The sequence below is a fragment of the Schistocerca nitens genome, chromosome 11 (genome assembly GCF_023898315.1).
Source record: "Schistocerca nitens isolate TAMUIC-IGC-003100 chromosome 11, iqSchNite1.1, whole genome shotgun sequence".
NCBI classification, from domain to species: Eukaryota; Metazoa; Arthropoda; class Insecta; order Orthoptera; family Acrididae; genus Schistocerca; species Schistocerca nitens.
The window spans coordinates 141,537,171-141,560,018 of NC_064624.1; the positions used below are offsets into that span (position 1 = coordinate 141,537,171).

Below are 22,848 nucleotides of genomic sequence, written 5' to 3' on the forward strand. Positions count from 1 at the left end.
TCTAACCATAGAGTTCATGTGCCAGTAATATGGATGTGCCACACACGTGTTCTGTTTTGTTGGCACCAGTGTGTATCAGTAGCTCACGCGCACTCTTTGGTTCCAGCGAAGCTAAGAGTTCCTAGCTCCGCTGGTCAGCTGTAGGTGCCCGAGCACAGGGTATTTTGGGCACATGAAGGACAATTTTACATGACCGATGCAGAATTTCGTGGTCAGAGTCATGGACGCTGAGGGGGACCTATTATTGCTGTATTTGCGGTTGTTGGACTTTGCAGAGTCTTGGATTGTAGATGACCAATGGAGCTGTGTGATTAATACATCAGGCCTTAGGCGGAAGGAAAATCGTTTGGACTGCCCGATACTGCGATTCTTGTAATTAACTGTGACACTTGATATGTCTCACCAAGTACTGGTTTCACATCGCAGTAATCCATCGCATTCTGGTTCCACCTCTATCTTTGTTCAGTTAATGTTCTCCTCTGTGATTTTGCTGGCGCCTATACCTGGTCAATTTGTACAAAGTTTGGCAGTTATCTATTGCATGCAGTGGTGGAACTTCAGATACATTTCTGTGTGGTCAATTCATGGGCTGTGAGAGTAACTGATCTTCGGTGTTAACTGCAGATTTCGTTAGTTGTGATTGATTTGTGTTAATATTCCGCGCTTCTCTTACAGACCTATACTCTGGTCTACAATATGTTTCAGTGTGATCCAACTGATGGACTGTTCGGAGAAAACTACTGATTTGGCTACTTGTTATTTATTTTTGTTGTTGTGTACTAATTCCTACTATTCTTCCCAGTGACTTAACATCTAGTATAAATGTCCATTATTAAATAAAAATACGAATAGCACAGGCCTAAGCCAGGTTTTGTGACCAAGGTCATTACTTGTCTTAAAGGGGAGTCTGGCTAAGTTCAAAATTGTACTAATCCACGTAACACTGTTTATCCACCGTCACTCATTCTTTGTTCGTATCGTAATTGAGGTATTTGGATATGTTACGTTTCCTTTAATAGTAACCGTAGGCCAGTGTGTATTAATTGCATAGTGAGCTTATTTACTCTTCCTCGTGAGCCTCCTACAGGTATCCAGCGTAGTGTTAACTTTACTCTGTTTGTAACCTGTGGAGCGCTGTTGGCTGTTGGGCACTACTCTGCCCAACAAGACTTCTGCTAAGTCGTTCCAGTTAGAGCAATTGGTTACTTAAGTTTATTTTCGTCTTCTTTTTATATACTAGTTTCACACAATAGGTAGAAGTTTATGCCAAATTGTATGTATGGTCAAATTTGTCCGACATATATGAAGTTCCTTTTCATACATTCATTTATTTACAGAGAGAAGTTAAGCAAGAGCGCCTTATCTGATGCCTCTTGACCAGCTAAAACGCACACATCAAGAAAAGCTTTGCATCAACTCGGTTTCGGAGAGTTTCGGAATATGTACAGAATGTGGAATAGAGCTCAACATAAACATCATTGCCTCCCTTTTTATTGCCCATAAAAACCACACACTGCATGTTGAACCACCATAGAGCGAGACGTTCAGAGATGGTGATCCAGATTGCTGTACACACCGGTACCTCTCACCCCCAGTAGCACGTCCTCTTGCATTGATGCGTGTCTGTATTCGTCGTGGCACACTACCCACAAGCTCATCAAGGCACTGTTGCTCCAGATTGTCCCACTCCTCAATGGCGATTCGGCGTAGATGCCTCAGAGTGGTTCAAGGGCCACGTCGTCCATAAACCGCACTACCTATCCCAGGCATGAGCGATTGGGTTCATGTCTAGAGAACATGCTGGCCACTCTAGTCAAGCGATGTCGTTATGCTGAAGGAAATCGGTACAAGATGTGCACAATGGGAGCGCAAATTATGGTCCATGAAGACGAACGCCTCGCTAATATGCTGCCAATATAGTTGCACTATCGATCGGAGGATGGAATTCACGTATCGTGCGGCCATTATGGCCCCTTCCATGACCACCAGTGGCGTACGTCGGCCACACAAAATGCCACCCCAAAAGAGCAGGGAACTTCCATCTTGCTGCACTCGCTGGGCAGTGTATCTAATGCGTTCATCCTGACTGGGTCACCTCCAAACACATCTCTGACAGTTGTCTGACTGAAGGCATATACGACTGTTATCGGTGAAGAGAACTTGATGCCAGTCCTGAGGGATGCATTCACATATTGTTGGGCCAAACTGTACCGCACTGCATGGTGTCGTGGTTGCAAAGATGGACCTCACCATCGACATCTGGAGTGAAGTTGTGCATCATGCAGCCTATTCCACACAGTTTGAGTTGTAACACGACGTCCTGTGGCTGCACGAAAAGCATTATGCAACATGGTGGCGTTGCTGTCAGGGTTACTCCGAGCCATAATCCGTAGGAATCGCTCATCCACTGCAATACTAGCCCTTGGGCAGCCTGAGCGAGGGATGTCATCGACAGTTCCTCTCTCTCTTTATATCCTCCATGTCTGAACAACATCACTTTCATTCACTCTGAGACGCATGGACACTTCCCTTCTTGAGAGCCATTCGTGACACAAAGAAAAAATGCGAACGCAATCAGACCGCAGTACTGACCGTCTAGGCAGGGTTGAACTACAGACAACACTAGCCATGTACCTCCTTCTTGGTGAAATGACTGGAACTGATCAGCTGTCGGACTCCGTCCGCCTAATAGGCGCTGCTCATACATGGTTGTTTACATCTTTGGGCGGGTATAGACAACTCTGAACGGTAAAATAGACTGTGTCTGTGATACTGTAGCCAAAGTCAACATCTATCTTCAGGAGTTCTGGAAACTGGGGTGATGCAAAACTGTTTTTCATGTATGTAATTGGCTTAGAATAACATGTAAACATAATCTTAAATTACTCTAGATGGGATACAGCTCTGAGCATTGTTTGATATATTGTTACATTGTCTCTTAAGGTCAGATTAATAATATTTTACCTTTTATTTCTTACGGTTTGCACATTGTGCAGCATACTACATGGAAGAACCAATCAGTAATTGTTTTACCAAAGATGATTTATTTTCATGATGTGGACTCCTTCAATGAAAATTTCTTTGGGTGTATGCCTTATCATGAATTTTGGAAATTGTTGCATTGTGAACACATTTTCATCTCCGCAAGACATGGATATAATTAGTGAGTGTGTGTTTCTCTTGTAAATGCTTGTCTTGGCAAATAAGAAAATTATTTTTTCCACAGCAACTGTGATACTGTATTACAGTATTCTGAGGCACAAACTAAGCCTCTGGGGTTTCCTTGGGGATGACTGATGTTCCTGCTCAATACAACATGCTCTTTTTCTGTTCAGACGACTGTCTTTGGACTTTCATCATAACTGTTTACTTAAAGTCATACTTGGCCGACCTGCACTGGCAGTGTTTACAAACTGCACAGTGGGCTCAATAAATGAATTGTTCTTGATTAAATTAAAGATTTATTGTTACTGTGGTCCAACAACTTACCGCAACAGTACAGCGCCTTACTGCCACACTGGAGGTGGTGTTATTTGTAATAGCATATTCTTACCAATTACTTTACAATAATGAATTTAGTTAAAAACATGTTTATTATTAATGATATACGTTTCGATTATTGTTGAGTTTTCATGGAAGGAAACTCGCTTCTTGCTACACACATTAGTTTATATGAATCTCACATTGTCGCTACTGTTATGATTTTGGTAGACTAGCGTTGTTTTTACTTCAGAGGTGTGTATTGTACTGCTAGTCTCGTCTTATCCTGTCTATCCAGTGTTGGTGGTTGAACTGCCTGGCGCGGTCCACTGGGGTTTTCCCCTTGTGGTTCCTGGCCCCGCTGTCAGCCCCTGCATCGAGTAGTGCAATCGCCTCCTCCGTGCGTCCATGCTCTGCCGCGAAGTGCAGCGGCGTGTCCCCGTCCACATTCCTGGCATTGGGGTCTGCAGAGGCCTCCTCCAGCAGCCGCACCACGGCCGGCCTGCCGCCCCATGCAGCCCAGTGCAGCGGCGTGTTCTGGACCCAGTTCCCGGCGTCCACCTCCGCGCCAGCCCCCACCAGACAGCTCGCCGCTTCCACGTGACCCTGCCAGGCTGCCCAGTGCAGCGCAGTATTCTTGTTCCCATCCGTCGCGCCCACATCAGCCCCAGCTGCCAGCAGCATCTGCAGCTCTTGCACTGCCCCATCGCTAGCTGCCTTCATCAGCCTCCTTCCTTTCTCCGCTGCCGAGAGGGTCCTACACAAAACACAGAAATTCTCGTACTTTTGTTCAAACACACACTTCTGATGAAGAAACGTATCAGAGTGGTACAACTGTAACCAATTCTGTAACTCAACTCTCTGACAACTGATAAATCTCCCTTCTGTGATACAGAACATTGAGAAAGTTGTTTTATATTAACGTACAGATGCACAGTTACGTCATCCTCTCAAATTCTTCATGCACTCTCCACAAAAAATTCCTACACTCCAACTCTCAAGATACAAAGTTATCACATTTTGTCACTTTAATTCGTGATCGTTAGTTTTTTGACCTTAGAATTCAGTCGTTATAGAAGTTGTTGCCTTCCACTTCGTTCAGCCATTACTACGTCTCTGTGTGCAGCAGTCCTCTCTGACACTTGCAAATGTGACAAATAATGCTAATGACGTCTCCTGCTATTTAAAGAGAAGTTTCTGTTATTACAGGAACAAAAGTAAACCCAAATTATCAACATGTTTCTGGACACAAACTCGTCAAACAGAGAAAGCTACTGTTAACCAGGAAACCATTTAGTAGTTACGTTTCGCATACAGCAATAATACCAAACTGGACTCCCCTACCACTACACACAATCACACTCATTGACAGATACACATACACACAGGAACTAACACAAACAAACAAACAAACAAACACACACACACACACACACACACACACACACACACACACACACACACACACACACACACATAGAGAGAGAAAGAGAGAGAGAGAGAGACAAAGAGAGAGAGAAAGAGAGAGAGAAACTTTCATCTTATATTCCTCTGGCTGTGATGCGCCTTAAGGCGACAGCGAGACCATGAGAGTAAATTAAAGTTTAATGTACTTGTCTCGATATTACAACCGTTGGAAAGTAAATCTTTTTTCCTGGAAAGTGCTGAAGTATGTAATTTACATGCGACAATCTCGCTAGGACGGGTCTAAACGAAAATACCTACATGCTGATACAACGCACTGTGCGGCATGTGCTCAGGGGAAGAATTTAGTAACATTTTTTGAAACTAAAGTCAATTAAGAAGTAATTATTTCCATTATTCTGATAAATGACGTATTAAAATAATGAATCCAATATCCGCTGATCGATAAAATACATAATTCCTTTTTCTAGAAATACACTCCTGGAAATGGAAAAAAGAACACATTGACACCGGTGTGTCAGACCCACCATACTTGCTCCGGACACTGCGAGAGGGCTGTACAAGCAATGATCACACGCACGGCACAGCGGACACACCAGGAACCGCGGTGTTGGCCGTCGAATGGCGCTAGCTGTGCAGCATTTGTGCACCGCCGCCGTCAGTGTCAGCCAGTTTGCCGTGGCATACGGAGCTCCATCGCAGTCTTTAACACTGGTAACATGCCGCGACAGCGTGGACGTGAACCGTATGTGCAGTTGACGGACTTTGAGCGAGGGCGTATAGTGGGCATGCGGGAGGACGGGTGGACGTACCGCCGAATTGCTCAACACGTGGGGCGTGAGGTCTCCACAGTACATCGATGTTGTCGCCAGTGGTCGGCGGAAGGTGCACGTGCCCGTCGACCTGGGACCGGACCGCAGCGACGCACGGATGCACGCCAAGACCGTAGGATCCTACGCAGTGCCGTAGGGGACCGCACCGCCACTTCCCAGCAAATTAGGGACACAGTTGCTCCTGGGGTATCGGCGAGGACCATTCGCAACCGTCTCCATGAAGCTGGGCTACGGTTCCGCACACCGTTAGGCCGTCTTCCGCTCACGCCCCAACATCGTGCAGCCCGCCTCCAGTGGTGTCGCGACAGGCGTGAATGGAGGGACGAATGGAGACGTGTCGTCTTCAGCGATGAGAGTCGCTTCTGCCTCGGTGCCAATGATGGTCGTATGCGTGTTTGGCGCCGTGCAGGTGAGCGCCACAATCAGGACTGCATACGACCGAGGCACACAGGGCCAACACCCGGCATCATGGTGTGGGGAGCGATCTCCTACACTGGCCGTACACCACTGGTGATCGTCGAGGGGACACTGAATAGTGCACGGTACATCCAAACCGTCATCGAACCCATCGTTCTACCATTCCTAGACCGGCAAGGGAACTTGCTGTTCCAACAGGACAATGCACGTCCGCAAGTATCCCGTGGCACCCAACGTGCTCTAGAAGGTGTAAGTCAACTACCCTGGCCAGCAAGATCTCCGGATCTGTCCCCCATTGAGCATGTTTGGGACTGGATGAAGCGTCGTCTCACGCGGTCTGCACGTCGAGCACGAACGCTGGTCCAACTGAGGCGCCAGGTGGAAATGGCATGGCAAGCCGTTCCACAGGACTACATCCAGCATCTCTACGATCGTCTCCATGGGAGAATAGCAGCCTGCACTGCTGCGAAAGGTGGATATACACTGTACTAGTGCCGACATTGTGCATGCTCTGTTGCCTGTGTCTATGTGCCTGTGGTTCTGTCAGTGTGATCATGTGATGTATCTGACCCCAGGAATGTGTCAATAAAGTTTCCCCTTCCTGGGACAATGAATTCACGGTGTTCTTATTTCAATTTCCAGGAGTGTATTTTGGGTAAACAGATTTGCAAATGTTGCTGATTCTATTGAAAATCATACAGTTGACATACTCAAAACTCATTTTATAGTTCTGATAACTGCATCAGATAATAATGGATGTTTTCTATATAGAGAGAAACAGACGTGAATCCTGAATGACTGTACAGGAACGAACAGCTCTGAAGCCCTTTTGACTCCCACAGTGCTTAACTTGGTGTGGTCCTGGTGAAGGCAGTGTATTTATGTTTGCCTCGCCCACATGTTTGAGTGTGTGTGTGTGTGTGTGTGTGTGTGTATGTGTGTGTGTAGTTTGGTGAAGGACCCACGGTGTGACACTGAATGTTTGAAGTAGTGCTACTTTGTTTTTAAATGCACAGATCACTGACAGACGTCAAAGTCACATCTCCAGATTCAAAAAACTCCTACAGATGAGAGCCAGACTCTGAGCTGTTTGGGCAATTTAATACGGAGCTGTGGAAGCTGCTTCACAAACAGGCGTTAATCTATCATTACTGGTACTTTAATGGGAATCATTTATAACCTGACCAGAATCAGTGACGATTTAAGACACTTAATCTACTACGGTTTCTCATTACTACTGAATATTTTATGGAATCCCCACTTTAATTACAGCTCGTTGCCTCATGAGTACACCCAGTGCATGATCCCCTCTCCTCCAATCCAACAGATTTTCTGGGTGGACAAGATGCTGCAATTCTATATTTTGTTAGATCAGTCGTATGTGGGCTTCTGTGCCACAAAGTGTTTCGCTGTTAAAAAATGATCCGCTACTCTGTACTCTAAATCTGTTGCTGAAGCAGCCACACACAACTTCTACAGAGCGATGAGTCTTTGCCTTTCATATGTGTGGTTATTGGGGCTGGTAGTGGTACCACCCAGCATGGGCGTGCCTCAGCTATGAACCGATGGTAGCCACCTCCTATACTCGAGTGATCTCTGATGGGGTGTGGTGTAGCAGGCAATTTGTTGAGTGGTGTTTCTAGCACTGATGTACAATGGATATGGTGGAGACCTGCCAACCATGCCCAAAATTGCATGCATGAAAATGAAAACTACACGTCATAAGCTTTCCTAGCATTTTCTCTCATATTTTTGACAAATATTACATACATATAAACTTTGTTAGTAATAATGAGTCACTCCCAATTCTTTCAGTATTTAGCAGCGGTCCTTCCACTGCCCAAAAAATTTCCTAACAGAACACAGCCAGTGGTGTGTCACTTTCTATGTAATGACAGCATCTTCAAGACTGCCTTTAGTGTCACAATGCTACAGTAGATGCAGATGTAGGATCTCAAACCATGGGACTGACTGTGCTCCCATAAATTAAAAGTTTGCTCTCTGCATATGGATTACTGTACGTAGAGTACTAACAGGAAATGGGGTAACTTATGATCCACTCTGAAATGTATGAATGACTTTATAAAAAATTTGCTATACTTAACGGACTTTTAGCTGAATGATTCTCAAAACAATGTTTTTCATTTATAATTTTGGCACACAATTTTTCCTCTCTAGTGATGAAAAATAATGTTTCGCCTCATGAAACTAGCAGGAACACAAACCTACTATAAAAATATAATTCAGTTACAGTAAGTAGTTTTGAAAGGCACCCGGCCGGGGCGGCCGAGCGGTTCTAGGCGCTACAGTCTGGAACCGCGCGACCGCTACTGTCGCAGGTTCGAATCCTGCCACGGGCATGGATATGTGTGATATCCTTCGGTTAGATTGGTTTAAGTAGTTCTAAGTTATAGGGGACTGATGACCTTAGAAGTTAAGTCCCATAGTGCTCCAAGCCACTTGAACCATTTGAGAGACAGTATGTGCCATAAGCAATAATTGAAGTGAAATTAATCTAATGCACTAAGAAAGAAGAAGCCAATCACACTGAAAACAATGAACATTCACTGAAGTGAAATGATATCCTGGAAAACCACTCAGAAAAGTTGAACTTGCAAAGTAATGTAATTAACATTAGTGACAGTTTAAATTTTGTTTCACATCACGACCGCAAGTTAGATTTCCTGCTTAGCATGAACAGACACTTTAACAGATTTTTTAATCTTTCACTTTGAGAGACAGTTCATAGGATTTCTTTTCTTTAAAACAGTGATTTAGTGCATTAGTGATCAGTATATTTCGGTTTAGGAATGCACTTGAATTCTGTGTGTTTGTAAGTTGCTCTGTTGGTGAACATGTTTTTTCCACCATGCAGCTCCATTCATCGTTTGTCTACTATTCAGAATTGCAGGCAAAGTAAACTTGGAGGGATAGGAAACTGTATAATTTATCTGTGACGGGAACATTATCACAAATTACCTCCTACCTGCTGGCTCTGAGTTTTGTGGTCAGCAAGGGATTATTTAGATTATTCCCTGAAAAAAAAAACTGTGTCCAACTAATACTCAGAAACAGAATCTAGCTTGTGATTTATTAGATCTGCATTGATCAAAGTGTATCTGCTAGATGCTTCATATGGAATGAGAATGCATTTGGACATAGCAATAATTTCTTGTCTTTCGTGACGTTCAGTTCCATGGCTTGAGATCCTACATTTGCATGTCCTGTAGCATTGTGACACTAAAGATGGTCTTGAAGGTGCTGTCATTACACATGAAGGAATACACCACTGCCTTTGTTCTGTTTGGAAATGTTGTGGACAGTAGAAATACTACTGCTAAATACTTTTACCAATGGTATAAGTCTTCATGAAAGTTACCACTTGTATCTTATAAGTAATTTTTGTGTCACAGACGTCTACCCTTTCAAGCACTGACATACGGTTATGTTCCTAACTAACTCAAAGCGTATTGTAAATTGTGGGAAAATACATAAGATCCGCAAGCATCCTCTCGTCTGTTACATTTATGGAGATGATATTTAGGCTAGTTTTATGAGCTGGAACTGTTTCGTAGTCAATTACTGGTCTTGCTGTTCAAGCGTGTGCAGTTTTCTGCAAATTTTAGTTCCTGTTGAACTGCAAACTGATTTATGAGCATTTTCCTTACATATCTTCTTCATCTTGGAAACCTGAAGTCCTTGTCATATTACGAGATGTGATTTAAAATCAGTAGCATGTGATGTTGCTGGCAGCAGACATCCCATACTAATCTGGGTATAGTGGTGTCATAAGATGCTGACTAACGATGACTGTGGATGCCTCGTTAATTATAACACTGTATATCATGTTACTCACTCATCTGTTAAATCGCATTTTGCTCACAGTCATATTAAAAATTGTTTTTCACTCAGTCATATGCATTGTCAAACCCAACTATCATTTTCGCTGGATGTGATTTACAAGCTGAGGTCTGATATAAAATATATATGTACATTCTGGCAATAGATCTGACATGTTCCTAGCTATAGTACTACGAAAACTGCATTGAGCTCGATTCTTTATGAGAAGCAGTTTTAGTTGGTTGGTTGGTGTGGGGAGTAAAGGGGTCAAACTACGCTGTCATCTGTCCCTTTCCCAACATTCAAACAGCTCTCGGGTTAAAAACATTACCAAAACGATTTCGGGAAAGTAAAAGGAGAAAGACTGACTCCAAACTATACTGAAGAAGAAAACAAAAAAAGGCTAACAAAAGGGGAAAACGTAAACTAAAAGAAAAAACAGTGGATGGTATCAGAATAACATAGCAGATGGCCAGGACTGGGTGATCACGACAGAAATAAAGGATGAGCGAGCCACTCTGCAACACACTAAAACCTCCAGCCTTAAAGACATGGCTAGACGAACTTGGACAGGGAAAATACGAACACCAAGGCTAAAAAACAGCAAAGTGAGGAAGAGTTAAAATAAAAGTAGATTGTGTGATAAAAATTCCCCTCACAAATAAAACGTAAAACGATGTCAACCGTTAAGACATTGACTCCCAACACCGTTAACAGTGTGATGGGAAGGTTAAAAGTCCACTGCAGAGCAACTAAACTAGGGCAGTCCAGTGAGATGAGGACGACAGTCAAGTGGGACCTACAGCAACACTGAGGTACGTCCTAGCGACGGAGGAGGTGTCTATGAGTCAGCCAGGTGCGGCCGATGTGGGGTTAGCAAAGGACAACAGACTCCCTGCGAGTAGCTTGCATGGATGATTATCACAGATTCGTATTCTCCTTGACAACACATAGTTTATTTGGTGTACTGACCGTGTGTCATTCAGCATCCCAAATCCTGAAAACTTAACAGCATAAGACCAACTGGAGATCAGTCTCCAGTGGGAAGATCTCCTGAGTTGGTTTACTGGTAGCATGTTTGGTCAACCTGACAGCAAGTTCACTGCCCAGGATCCCAGCATGTCCTGGGGTCCTAATGTAGGTCACTGAATGTCCGCTGTCGCCGAGGGCACAAAGAGACTGCTGGATAGTTAACAGCAAAGGGTGGTGAGGGAAGCACTGATTGAGAGCTTGTATGCTACTTAAAGAGTCACTAGAGATGACGAAGGACTCACCTGTGCAGGAATGGATATGCTGAAGAGTGCAAGAGATAGCTACCAAATGTGCAGTGAAAACACTGAAGCAATCCAGCTAGGAGCTCTGTTCAGCATGTCCAACGTGAGCATAAGTGAAGCGAACAAGAGCCATTGAGCCATCTGTGTAGACTGTTTCTGAGTCCTGGAACTCACCAAGAATAGAGAAAAACTGCCAGTGGAGGCCACAGGTAGAACTGAGCCTTTTGGGCTTTGCGATAGGTCCAGACGAACCAGTGGCTGTGGTATGGACCACGAAGTGAATACACAGAAAAGTGATAGAAGGAAAGTGTCGAGATCAGTAAGAAGCAAACACAAACTGCAATTGGCATCCCCAATCTGCGCTGATGTTGTCAGGGATGGGTAGCCATATTAGGGAAAGGAGATCATAATTTGAATGGTAAGGCGAATAATGAATATGGGCAGTATAGTTCGCAAGCAACTGCTGTCACCTAATTCGCAATGGAGGAACACCATCCTTTATTAGGACGCTGGTTTAGGAAGCTCCTGTCGCACAGTGGTGTATAGAGTCCAGCAGTTGGAATGCTGAGGGCAAAGCAGAACCACACACCAGGCATCCATAGGAAAGAAGGGACTGCAAAGTGCTTTGCACAGCTGCAGCAGTGTAGGGCGATCAGCACCCAATTCGTTGTGGTGCAGGCATTGAGTAACATTGACATGCTGCCAGCCCATTTTCTTAAGCTGACGAAGATGGGGAAGCCAAGTTAAAAAAGTATCAAAGACCAGTCCCAAAAAGCAGAACGTCTCCACTACATTAAGTAGTTGGTCATCAAGGTAAAGTTCCAGATGGAGATGGCAGTACAACAAAAACAGAAGGGCATGACACAAGTCTTGGCAGCTGAAAACTGAAACCTGTGAGTGAGGACCCACTGCTGCACCTTTTGTATGACTTCCAGCAGTCGACGTTCAGCCACCAACAGAAGAGGAGCAAAGGGAAATACAAAAATCATCAGCATATAGGCGGGGAGATATTGAGGACCATTAACGATGATTAAATAGATTGGAACGCTCAGGACAGAGCCATTTGGGACCCCATTCTCTTGGATGTGAGGCGAACAGTGTGAGGCACCAGCTCGAGCTCTGAAATGCGTAGCGACAAAAAGTTCCGTATAAAAATCGGGAGCGGACCCCAAAGACACCACTCATGCAGAGTAGAGAGGATGTGGTGTCGCCAAGTGATATTGTAGGCTTTCGTCAGATCAAAAAAGGCGGAAATCAGGTGCTGACGCCAGGAGAAGGCCAATCAGATGGCAGTCTCCGGGTAGAGTAAGTTGTCAGTGGTGGAGCGAACTCGCCAAAAACCGCCCTGGGAGGGAGCCACAAGACGCTGAGACTTGAGGAGCCAACACAACGGCCAGCTCACCATACATTCAAGCAGCTTGCACAGAACGTTGGTGAGGCTGATAGGACGATAACAGCCCAAATCTAGCAGGTTCTTACCAGGCTTTAGCACTGGGATGATCATACTTAACTGGCACTGCGATGGGGAGTCGCCATCGCTCAAGATTCAGTTGATGATGGCAAGGAAGTGGCGCTGATAATCCACTCACAGACATTTAAGCTTTTGGGAATGGATGTAGTCTGCCCCAGGGGTTGAGTCAGGAGAATCGGCAAGGGCCCTGAGCAATTCCCACTCACTGAAGGGAGCACTATATGTCTCGGGTTGGTGTGGAGCGAGAGATAGGAATTGTCGTTTCACCACGATTTAATTGTCAGATGCAGAGATGCGAAGATAATGATCCACAAGACATTCTGCAATTACATGTGGATCGGCATATACAGCTCCATCTGTCGAAATTCCATGTATACCTGAAGGAGTCTCATATCCGTAAAGGCATCTGAGCTTGGTCCAGACCTGGGAAGGAGAGGTTTTTGTGCCAGTGGTGGAGATGTATCGTTCCCAATAGTCCCATCATTCAATGAGCTGACAGACCTGGACACAATGCATTTTGAGGGCAATGAGGTGCTCTAGAAATCAATGGTGCTTATGATGTTGAAGGGCCCACCTACAGTCTCTAATGGCCACAGCGATTTTGAGTGACCACCAAGGCACTGACTACCACTGGGACAACCTGAGGAACAAGGGATTCAAGATTCAGCTTGGGCAACAATGGTAGTAATGGTGGTCCCATGCAAAGGAGATTCAACAGTTGTAGTGCCCTTGAAAGCATCCCATTCAGCCTTGGTAAGAGCCCATATGGGTAAGTGTCCAGGCGATGCTGGGGTAGGGACAGAAAGAGTGGAAAGTGGTCACTACCACACAAGTTGCCATGAGATCTCCAGTGGATATAAAGGAGCAGATCAGGACTGCAAACCAAGGGATCAATGGCTCAGTATGTGTCAGATGCCACACTGAAGTGAATGGGGGCACCTCTAATGAGGAGGCAAAAGCCGAGGTGAGTTAGTAGATCCTCGACAGTCTTACCACAGCAGCAATCTTGGTTCCACCCCAAACAAGGTTGTTGATGTTGTGGTCTTCAGTCCTGAGACTGGTTTGATGCAGCTCTCCATGCTACTCTATCCTGTGCAAGCTTCTTCATCTCCCAGTACCTACTGCAACCTACATCCTTCTGAATCTGCTTAGTGTATTCATCTCTTGGTCTCCCTCTACGATTTTTACCCTCCACGCTGCCTTCCAATGCTAAATTTGTGATCCCTTGATGCCTCAAAACATGTCCTACCAACCGATCCCTTCTTCTAGTCAAGTTGTGCCACAAACTTCTCTTCTCCCCAATACTATTCAATACCTCCTCATTAGTTACGTGATCTACCCACCTTATCTTCAGCATTCTTCTGTAGCACCACATTACGAAAGCTTCTATTCTCTTCTTGTCCAAACTAGTTATCGTCCATGTTTCGCTTCCATACATGGCTACACTCCATACAAAAACTTTCAGAAACGACTTCCTGACACTTAGATCTATACTCGATGTTAACAAACTTCTCTTCTTCAGAAACGATTTCCTTGCCATTGCCAGTCTACATTTTATATCCTCTCTACTTCGACCATCATCAGTTATTTTACTCTCTAAATAGCAGAACTCCTTTACTACTTTAAGTGTCTCATTTCCTAATCTAATTCCCTCAGCCTCAACCGATTTAATTTGACTACATTCCATTATCCTCGTTTTGCTTTTGTTGATGTTCATCTTATATCCTCCTTTCAAGACACTGTCCATTCCGTTCAACTGCATTTCCAAGTCCTTTGCTGTCTCTGACAGAATTACAATGTCATCGGCGAACCTCAAAGTTTTTACTTCTTCTCCATGAATTTTAATACCTACTCCGAATTTTTCTTTTGTTTCCTTTACTGCTTGCTCAATATACAGATTGAATAACATCGGGGAGAGGCTACAACCCTGTCTCACTCCTTTCCCAACCACTACTTCCCTTTCATGCCCCTCGACTCTTATAACTGCCATCTGGTTTCTGTATAAATTGTAAATAGCCTTTCGCTCCCTGTATTTTACCCCTGCCACCTTCAGAATTTGAAAGAGAGTATTCCAGTTAACATTGTCAAAAGCTTTCTCTAAGTCTACAAATGCTAGAAACGTAGGTTTGCCCTTTCTTAATCTTTCTTCTAAGATAAGTCGTAAGGTTAGTATTCCCTCACGTGTGCCAACATTTCTACGGAAACCAATCTGATCTTCCCCGAGGTCGGCTTCTACCAGTTTTTCCATTCGTCTGTAAAGAATTCGCGTTAGTATTTTGCAGCTGTGACTTATTAAACTGATAGTTCGGTAATTTTCACATCTGTCAACACCTGCTTTCTTTGGGATTGAAATTATTATATTCTTCTTGAAGTCGGAGGGTATTTCACCTGTCTCGTACATCTTTCTCACCAGATGGTAGAGTTTTGTCATGACTGGCTCTCCCAAGGCCATCAGTAGTTCTAATGGAATGTTATCTACTCCCGGGGCCTTGTTTCGACTCAGGTCTTTCAGTGCTCTGTCAAACTCTTCACGCAGTATCTTATCTCCCATTTCGTCTTCATCTACATCCTCTTCCATTTCCATAATATTGTCCTCAAGTACATCACCCTTGTATAAACCCTCTATATACTCCTTCCACCTTTCTGCCTTCCCTTCTTTGCTTAGAACTGGGTTGTCATCTGAGCTCTTGATATTCATACAAGTGGCTCTCTTCTCTCCAAAGGTTTCTTTAATTTTCCTGTAGGAAGTATCTATCCTACCCCTAGTGAGACAGGCCTCTACATCCTTACATTTGTCCTCTAGCCATCCCTGCTTAGCCATTTTGCACTTCCTGTCGATCTCATTTTTGATACGTTTGTATTCCTTTTTGCCTGCTTCATTTACTGCATTTTTATAGTTTCTCCTTTCATCAATTAAATTCAATATCTCTTCTGTTAACCAAGGATTTCTATTAGCCCACGTCTTTTTACCTACTTGATCGTCTGCTGCCTTCACTACTTCATCCCTCAGAGCTACCCATTCTTCTTCTACTGTATTTCTTTCCCCCATTCCTGTCAATTGTCCCCTTATGCTCTCCCTGAAACTCTCTACAACCTCTGGTTCTTTCAGTTTATCCAGGTCCCATCTCCTTAAATTCCCTCCTTTTTGCAGTTTCTTCAGTTTCAATCTGCAGTTCATAACCAATAGGTTGTGGTCAGAATCCACATCTGCCCCTGGAAATGTCTTACAATTTAAAACCTGGTTCCTAAATCTCTGTCTTACCATTATATAATCTACCTGATACCCTTTAGTATCTCCAGGATTCTTCCAGGTATGCAACCTTCTTTTATGATTCTTGAACCAAGTGTTAGCTATGATTAAGTTGTGCTCTGTGCAAAATTCTACAAGTTGGCTTCCTCTTTCATTTCTTCCCCCCAATCCATATTCACCTACTATGTTTCCTTCTCTCCCTTTTCCTACTGACGAGTTCCAGTCACCCATGACTATTAAATTTTCGTCTCCCTTCACTACCTGAATAATTTCTTTTATCTCGTCATACATTTCATCCATTTCTTCACCATCTGCAGAGCTAGTTGGCATATAAACTTGTACTACTGTAGTAGGCATGGGCTTTGTGTCTATCTTGGCCACAATATTGCGTTCACTATGCTGTTTGTAGTAGCTAACCCGCACTCCTATTTTTTATTCATTATTAAACCTACTCCTACATTACCCCTATTTGATTTTGTATTTATAACCCTGTAATCACCTGACCAAAAGTCTTGTTCTTCCTGCCACCGAACTTCACTAATTCCCACTATATCTAACTTTAACCTATCCATTTCCCTTTTTAAATTTTCTAATCTACCTGCCCGATTAAGGGATCTGACATTCCACACTCCGATCCGTAGAACGCCAGTTTTCTTCCTCCTGATAACGACGTCCTCTTGAGTAGTTCCCGCCCGGTGATCCGAATGGGGGACTATTTTACCTCCGGAATATTTTACCCAAGAGGACGCCATCATCAAACATAGTTAGGGGCATTAAAATCACCCAAAAGTAGGAAAAGTGGGGGTGGAGGCGAGAGATGAGAAATTAGTGCAGCTAATACATGGTGCAACACTTCACCATCTGGAGGGACTTATATCTTGGCTGATGGTAATTTCCTGCATTGTCCTCACAGTTTCCAAAAGTGTTTCAAGGGGGAATAGGTTCGCTACAGACATAGACATAGATGCAGACTCCACCTTGCAGTCTGTCACAGTCAGTACAATTTTTGTAGTACCCCTGTCAGGCACAAAGAGCTGGGGTCCACATCACAGGAAACAACGTTTCTTGAAAAGCAATGCAAAACGCAAGTCTAATGCTTAAAAGTTGTCATAATTCAGCGAGGTGGGAGAAAAAACCGCCACAGTTCCACTGGAGCAATAGGTTGTCAGTCATTTGGGAACACATGAAGGGATCAAGGAGACAGTTTATGCCTCAGTGTGACCATGAGTGCTGGTATCCAGGACTTGCGTCTGAAGCGTCAGCACGATATAGGACCTTGAGCGATTCTACAATCTGCACCTCGTCCTCAGACCTGGAACTGCTAGGGACTGGTGGTGTTAGGACCACTGGTGACCCATGGTAAAGTTAGCTTTGAAAAGCGCGCCACAGCACGTAGCGTCAAGCAGTTGCCCTCCGTTTTCTGGCGGTGGCGCCGTTGTCGCAATTGAAGGCTTCAGTGTCTCCCTCTAGAGGGAAAGGGGAAAAGTGGGCTGTTCGCGTGGGTTTAAGATGTGGCTGTATGGGCTCTTGTGGAGAGTTGGCATTTGCGGCATGAAGAAGCACTGTGAGACTTAACATCTGATATCAATCCCCTAGAACGTAGAACACACATCCATGCCCGAGGCAGGATTCGAGCCTGCGATCATAGCAGTCGCGCGGTTCCGGACTGAAGTGCCAAGTACCGTTCGGCCACCGCGGCCGGCCACCTGCGGGTTTGTTCGACTGTTAGCCTCTGCTATATCTGTGAAAGTCTAAGGCACCAATGGTTGTACTGTTTAAAATGCAGGGCACTAAGACCTGATTCATTTTCTCGCCTGCCATAACTGGTATTACTAGACTCACATGTAAAAGGTACTCTAAGAAAGAAGAAAAAAATCCTTTTTCCTCGTGGTAATAACTAGTCAATTTCATAAGGAATTCCTGCTCATCTGGAAGCTCTGACTTACGTAAATTTGTGTTTATATATATATATATATATATATATATATATATGGCTATAATCAAGCAAGGTTGTTAATGAAACTTCCTGGCACATTAAAACTGTGTGCCGGACCGAGACTCGAACTCGGGAACTTTGCCTTTCGCGGGCAAGTGCTCTACCAACTGAACTACCCGAGCATGACTCACGCCCCGTCCTCAAAGCTTTACTTCTACCAGTACCTCGTCTCCTACCTTCCAAACTTTACAGAAGCTCTTCTGCGAACCTTGCAGAAGATTCAGTATGACTGTCACCCTTATTTAGCCTTCCTGTGCATAATTCTGGTTAAATTTATGTGTGTGTTATCTCTACATTTACACAACACTGTGCTCTCGAAAATTATGGACTATTGTTTTGTAAGAGTGGAGGTGCCGTCTGATAGCGGGCCAGATGTGTTCCATCAGGTTGACACCATGCAAATTATGTGGACGAGACAAGACGAGTTCAGTATCATTCTCCTCCAGTCACTGTACCACAATCCTGTCTTCGTGACAGGGTCATCGTCGTTGAGGAAGACATAAAGCGTGAAAATGTACAGGTTATCTGCATTAGTGTACAGGTAATCCTCAGCTGTCATGGTGGCATCGGTTACAGATACCATGTAAGCCCAGATGATTACACCCACCACATAGTCCAGCTCTCACTGTCCAGCATATACACTCCTGGAAATGGAAATAAGAACACCGTGAATTCATTGTCCCAGGAAGGGGAAACTTTATTGACACTTTCCTGGGGTCAGATACATCACATGATCACACTGACAGAACCACAGGCACATAGACACAGGCAACAGAGCATGCACAATGTCGGCACTAGTACAGTGTATATCCACCTTTCGCAGCAATGCAGGCTGCTATTCTCCCATGGACACGATCGTAGAGATGCTGGATGTAGTCCTGTGGAACGGCTTGCCATGCCATTTCCACCTGGCGCCTCAGTTGGACCAGCGTTCGTGCCGGACGTGCAGACCGCGTGAGACGACGCTTCATCCAGTCCCAAACATGCTCAATGGGGGACAGATCCGGAGATCTTGCTGGCCAGGGTAGTTGACTTACACCTTCTAGAGCACGTTGGGTGGCACGGGATACATGCGGACGTGCATTGTCCTGTTGGAACAGCAAGTTCCCTTGCCGGTCTAGGAATGGTAGAACGATGGGTTCGATGACGGTTTGGATGTACCGTGCACTATTCAGTGTCCCCTCGACGATCACCAGTGGTGTACGGCCAGTGTAGGAGATCGCTCCCCACACCATGATGCCGGGTGTTGGCCCTGTGTGCCTCGGTCGTATGCAGTCCTGATTGTGGCGCTCACCTGCACGGCGCCAAACACGCATACGACCATCATTGGCACCAAGGCAGAAGCGACTCTCATCGCTGAAGACGACACGTCTCCATTCGTCCCTCCATTCACGCCTGTCGCGACACCACTGGAGGCGGGCTGCACGATGTTGGGGCGTGAGCGGAAGACGGCCTAACGGTGTGCGGGACCGTAGCCCAGCTTCATGGAGACGGTTGCGAATGGTCCTCGCCGATACCCCAGGAGCAACAGTGTCCCTAATTTGCTGGGAAGTGGCGGTGCGGTCCCCTAAGGCACTGCGTAGGATCTTACGGTCTTGGCGTGCATCCGTGCGTCGCTGCGGTCCGGTCCCAGGTCGACGGGCACGTGCACCTTCCGCCGACCACTGGCGACAACATCGATGTACTGTGGAGACCTCACGCCCCACGTGTTGAGCAATTCGGCGGTACGTCCACCCGGCCTCCCGCATGCCCACTATACGCCCTCGCTCAAAGTCCGTCAACTGCACATACGGTTCACGTCCACGCTGTCGCGGCATGCTACCAGTGTTAAAGACTGCGATGGAGCTCCGTATGCCACGGCAAACTGGCTGACACTGACGGCGGCGGTGCACAAATGCTGCGCAGCTAGCGCCATTCGACGGCCAACACCGCGGTTCCTGGTGTGTCCGCTGTGCCGTGCGTGTGATCATTGCTTGTACAGCCCTCTCGCAGTGTCCGGAGCAAGTATGGTGGGTCTGACACACCGGTGTCAATGTGTTCTTTTTTCCATTTCCAGGAGTGTATGTTGTGCATCTTTTGGGTAACTATTCACCTGGATGATGGCATGTTTGGAGATTGCCATCAGCATAATGTAACCAAAAGAACATGATTCATCCTACTAGACCATACGTTTCTAGTGATCCACTGTCCAGTCTCGATGAGCCTGCTCCCACTACAATGGTAATGATGGTTCTGGTGTAACCACTGGCGCCAGAACGAAGACAAAGAACGCAAGACCAGAGAAGGCAGTGAAACGACATGGGCCAATGGTGCACTTATTAGGACCGCACCGTGACTGGAGTGACAACTGCAAGAAATGAATATAGGCGCCGCTCCTGCCAGCCTCGGCCAGACATTAGTGGACAGCATTAGCATGGCCTAGCAGAGACTGCTACGAGAACTGATATTTGTGATCAACAAACTGAGAGACATACTTGCCTGAACATTGCATATTGCACTAGACTAATTTATATTGCATTTCGCCCATCGCTTGCGACTCCTTTTTACATTAAAGTTAAGTATTGTCAATCTGCTTTAACGAAGTAAAACTATTAAAGTTATTTGCTTGAATTGTTGTATAGCATTCTGAGAACGAAGCATCCATTAGGCACCCTACACAAGACGAGAGGACAAGATCCAACAATGATGCTTTAATTCTGTCCACATGCAAACTTGTATCAGGTCATATAGTATGAATATTCACATTCAACAACTTGTGTCAAACTTTGTGCTGTGAACCACTTGTGCCGGCACCAGAGTTATACTGTGTCGCCAGATCTGCAACAAATCACCACCTGCCCTGCTGTACAAACCTCTGACCTCGGTGTTCTGAGATGAGTTGTGGGCGCTCAACACATCACTGTCTGCTCGTGGTTTCACTGGTCTCCAGCCACTTTCTCTAGATGCCGACAACGCTGGCACGTTCGAAGCCTCTCCGTTTGTGAGGTTATCATTCGTAGGCACTTAGTCTTTCATAGCTTGTGATCTTTTATGTAAGGTGTTTTACGCGTTCGCACAGCTGTCAGCGAGAAAGGTCTTAACTTTCTTCTACCTGTACATTATTGGAACCACGCATAACAAAAGTCTTTCTCGACACACGTTCTGCTCTCTTCTTGATATACTTACTAACACAATTCTCGACCATTCTTTTAAATTCTGTCGTAATTTGTTTTGTGTTCTGTTTTAACATTTGTTTCCTTCTCCAGTAGTTCCCTCATCGTTTTTTGATATTTTATTGGGACTGCGTCCCTCAAGTTTTCGTAACTCTATAAATTGGTATAATTCCTTTTCTGTTACGTACTTTACCGAGATTCCACTAATTTTGAATATACTACATACAATATATTTTAAAGTATTTCCTCGACAGTATGTACACTGTGTTTAACAATATCGTATGTTTTGCGGTGTGCATGTTTGCTTGTCACCTCAAGCGGAGAGGTACCTGGCATTTCTACAGATTCTCGCTGTGGTCTGTCTCTTTGATAATTTCTTCGATTCTTTCTTCTCGTTGGCTGTTAGCATGCACCTCTTTTTGTGTTACATCACCTGCATTACTTTTATGCACGACATTTGGCAAATGCTTGTCAGTTTCCAGTTCGTGATGTAACTTCAGAATAAGTGTTCTGTCTTCCATGATTAGGTATTACTGTGTGTGAATTGTATAGTCCACCTATGGCGTACGAGGCTTTTAAATGTAAATTGGATCCACAGTTTATGCATGACCATGGCTGACTGTCCTGGTTCACCAAAGCACGAAGTACTGGAGTCTCTGTGGAGCAGGCGTTGTGTTTCCTTAAATTCACTTACGGACTTTGTACCAAAATATATACTTTACAAAACTTCTTTCGCTCCCATATATCCCCTTGAATAATAAAGAAATTCTTATGTCACACAATACCTTATTGTATTACACCTTAATTATATTAAGATGGCATGTTGAACACTGCCATTGTTGCTAATTGTGGGCATGTATACGCATTGTTCACGTGCAAAATTCATTGTCTTTGACTTTAACAGTAAGTGCATTGGCAATGAAATCAGTATATGGCCCTGTGCATGCGCTACAGACATATGACACAGCTCTCTTGGAAGCCTTACTATGCTTCGCAGCAGGTGCATAAACACACTGCCTGTGTCCAGTGGCCTATAGAAGCACAGTGAGGCTAGGACAGAGGAGCATGCTACTCAGAATGCTGCGTGCTTTTGGCACCACGTCAGTAGAAGCCGTGTGTGTGGATCTGGGGTCTTGCCGCATTGACGTCATTATCTACCACAGAGTGGTGGTGTGCTGGGTCAAGAGGGGTACACACTACAAGATTCCCCCGAATAACAGGAGAAAACATTGTAGACATGAGTCAATTAAGGGGCTCCGGAACGCCCTATACTTGCAATGTTAAAATAACGCTTATAAATTACATCTTTCCTCACAAAGTATTTGAGGTAGGAAGTTGAACTTTTTACAGATTATTTATTGGAATATGGGCTACAACTTAACACAGGGATTTTACAAAATTTTAGTTCAGTTATTAAAGATGATTTTTTTTCAATTGTAATGAAAATTCACAACATTTTTTTGCAATTTTTTATTTATATATTCAAAAATATACAGTTTTTTGGAAAAAGGCTGTGTTAAATTATGCAGAAGGTACTGTGTAACATTTACTGACAGTTTGAAACAAATATGTTTGGAAGATCCTTAGAAAACATGTAATTTGTAAGAGAAAATAAAAGTTTTGGGAATCGAGCGACAAAGATTGGATTTACTTTTTAGTGCATTCCAGGTCCATAGGATGGATTATCTTCATCCTCTGCAAACTCCTCCT

At 44.6% G+C, this 22,848-nt stretch overlaps 1 protein-coding gene across 2 annotated transcripts in view; it reads right to left on the reverse strand.

Moving 5' to 3' along the window:
• Window positions 1-3,438: 3,438 nt before the first annotated feature.
• The window catches only part of LOC126212804 (ankyrin repeat and SOCS box protein 8-like), a 32,331-nt gene continuing 12,921 nt past the window's right edge, over window positions 3,439-22,848 (reverse strand). For both annotated transcript variants that reach the window (XM_049940213.1, XM_049940212.1), the window contains one exon: window positions 3,439-4,237. In XM_049940213.1, coding sequence (XP_049796170.1) covers window positions 3,751-4,237 — 487 coding nt within the window. In that variant the 3' untranslated portion in view covers window positions 3,439-3,750. The remainder of the gene's footprint in view (window positions 4,238-22,848) is intronic.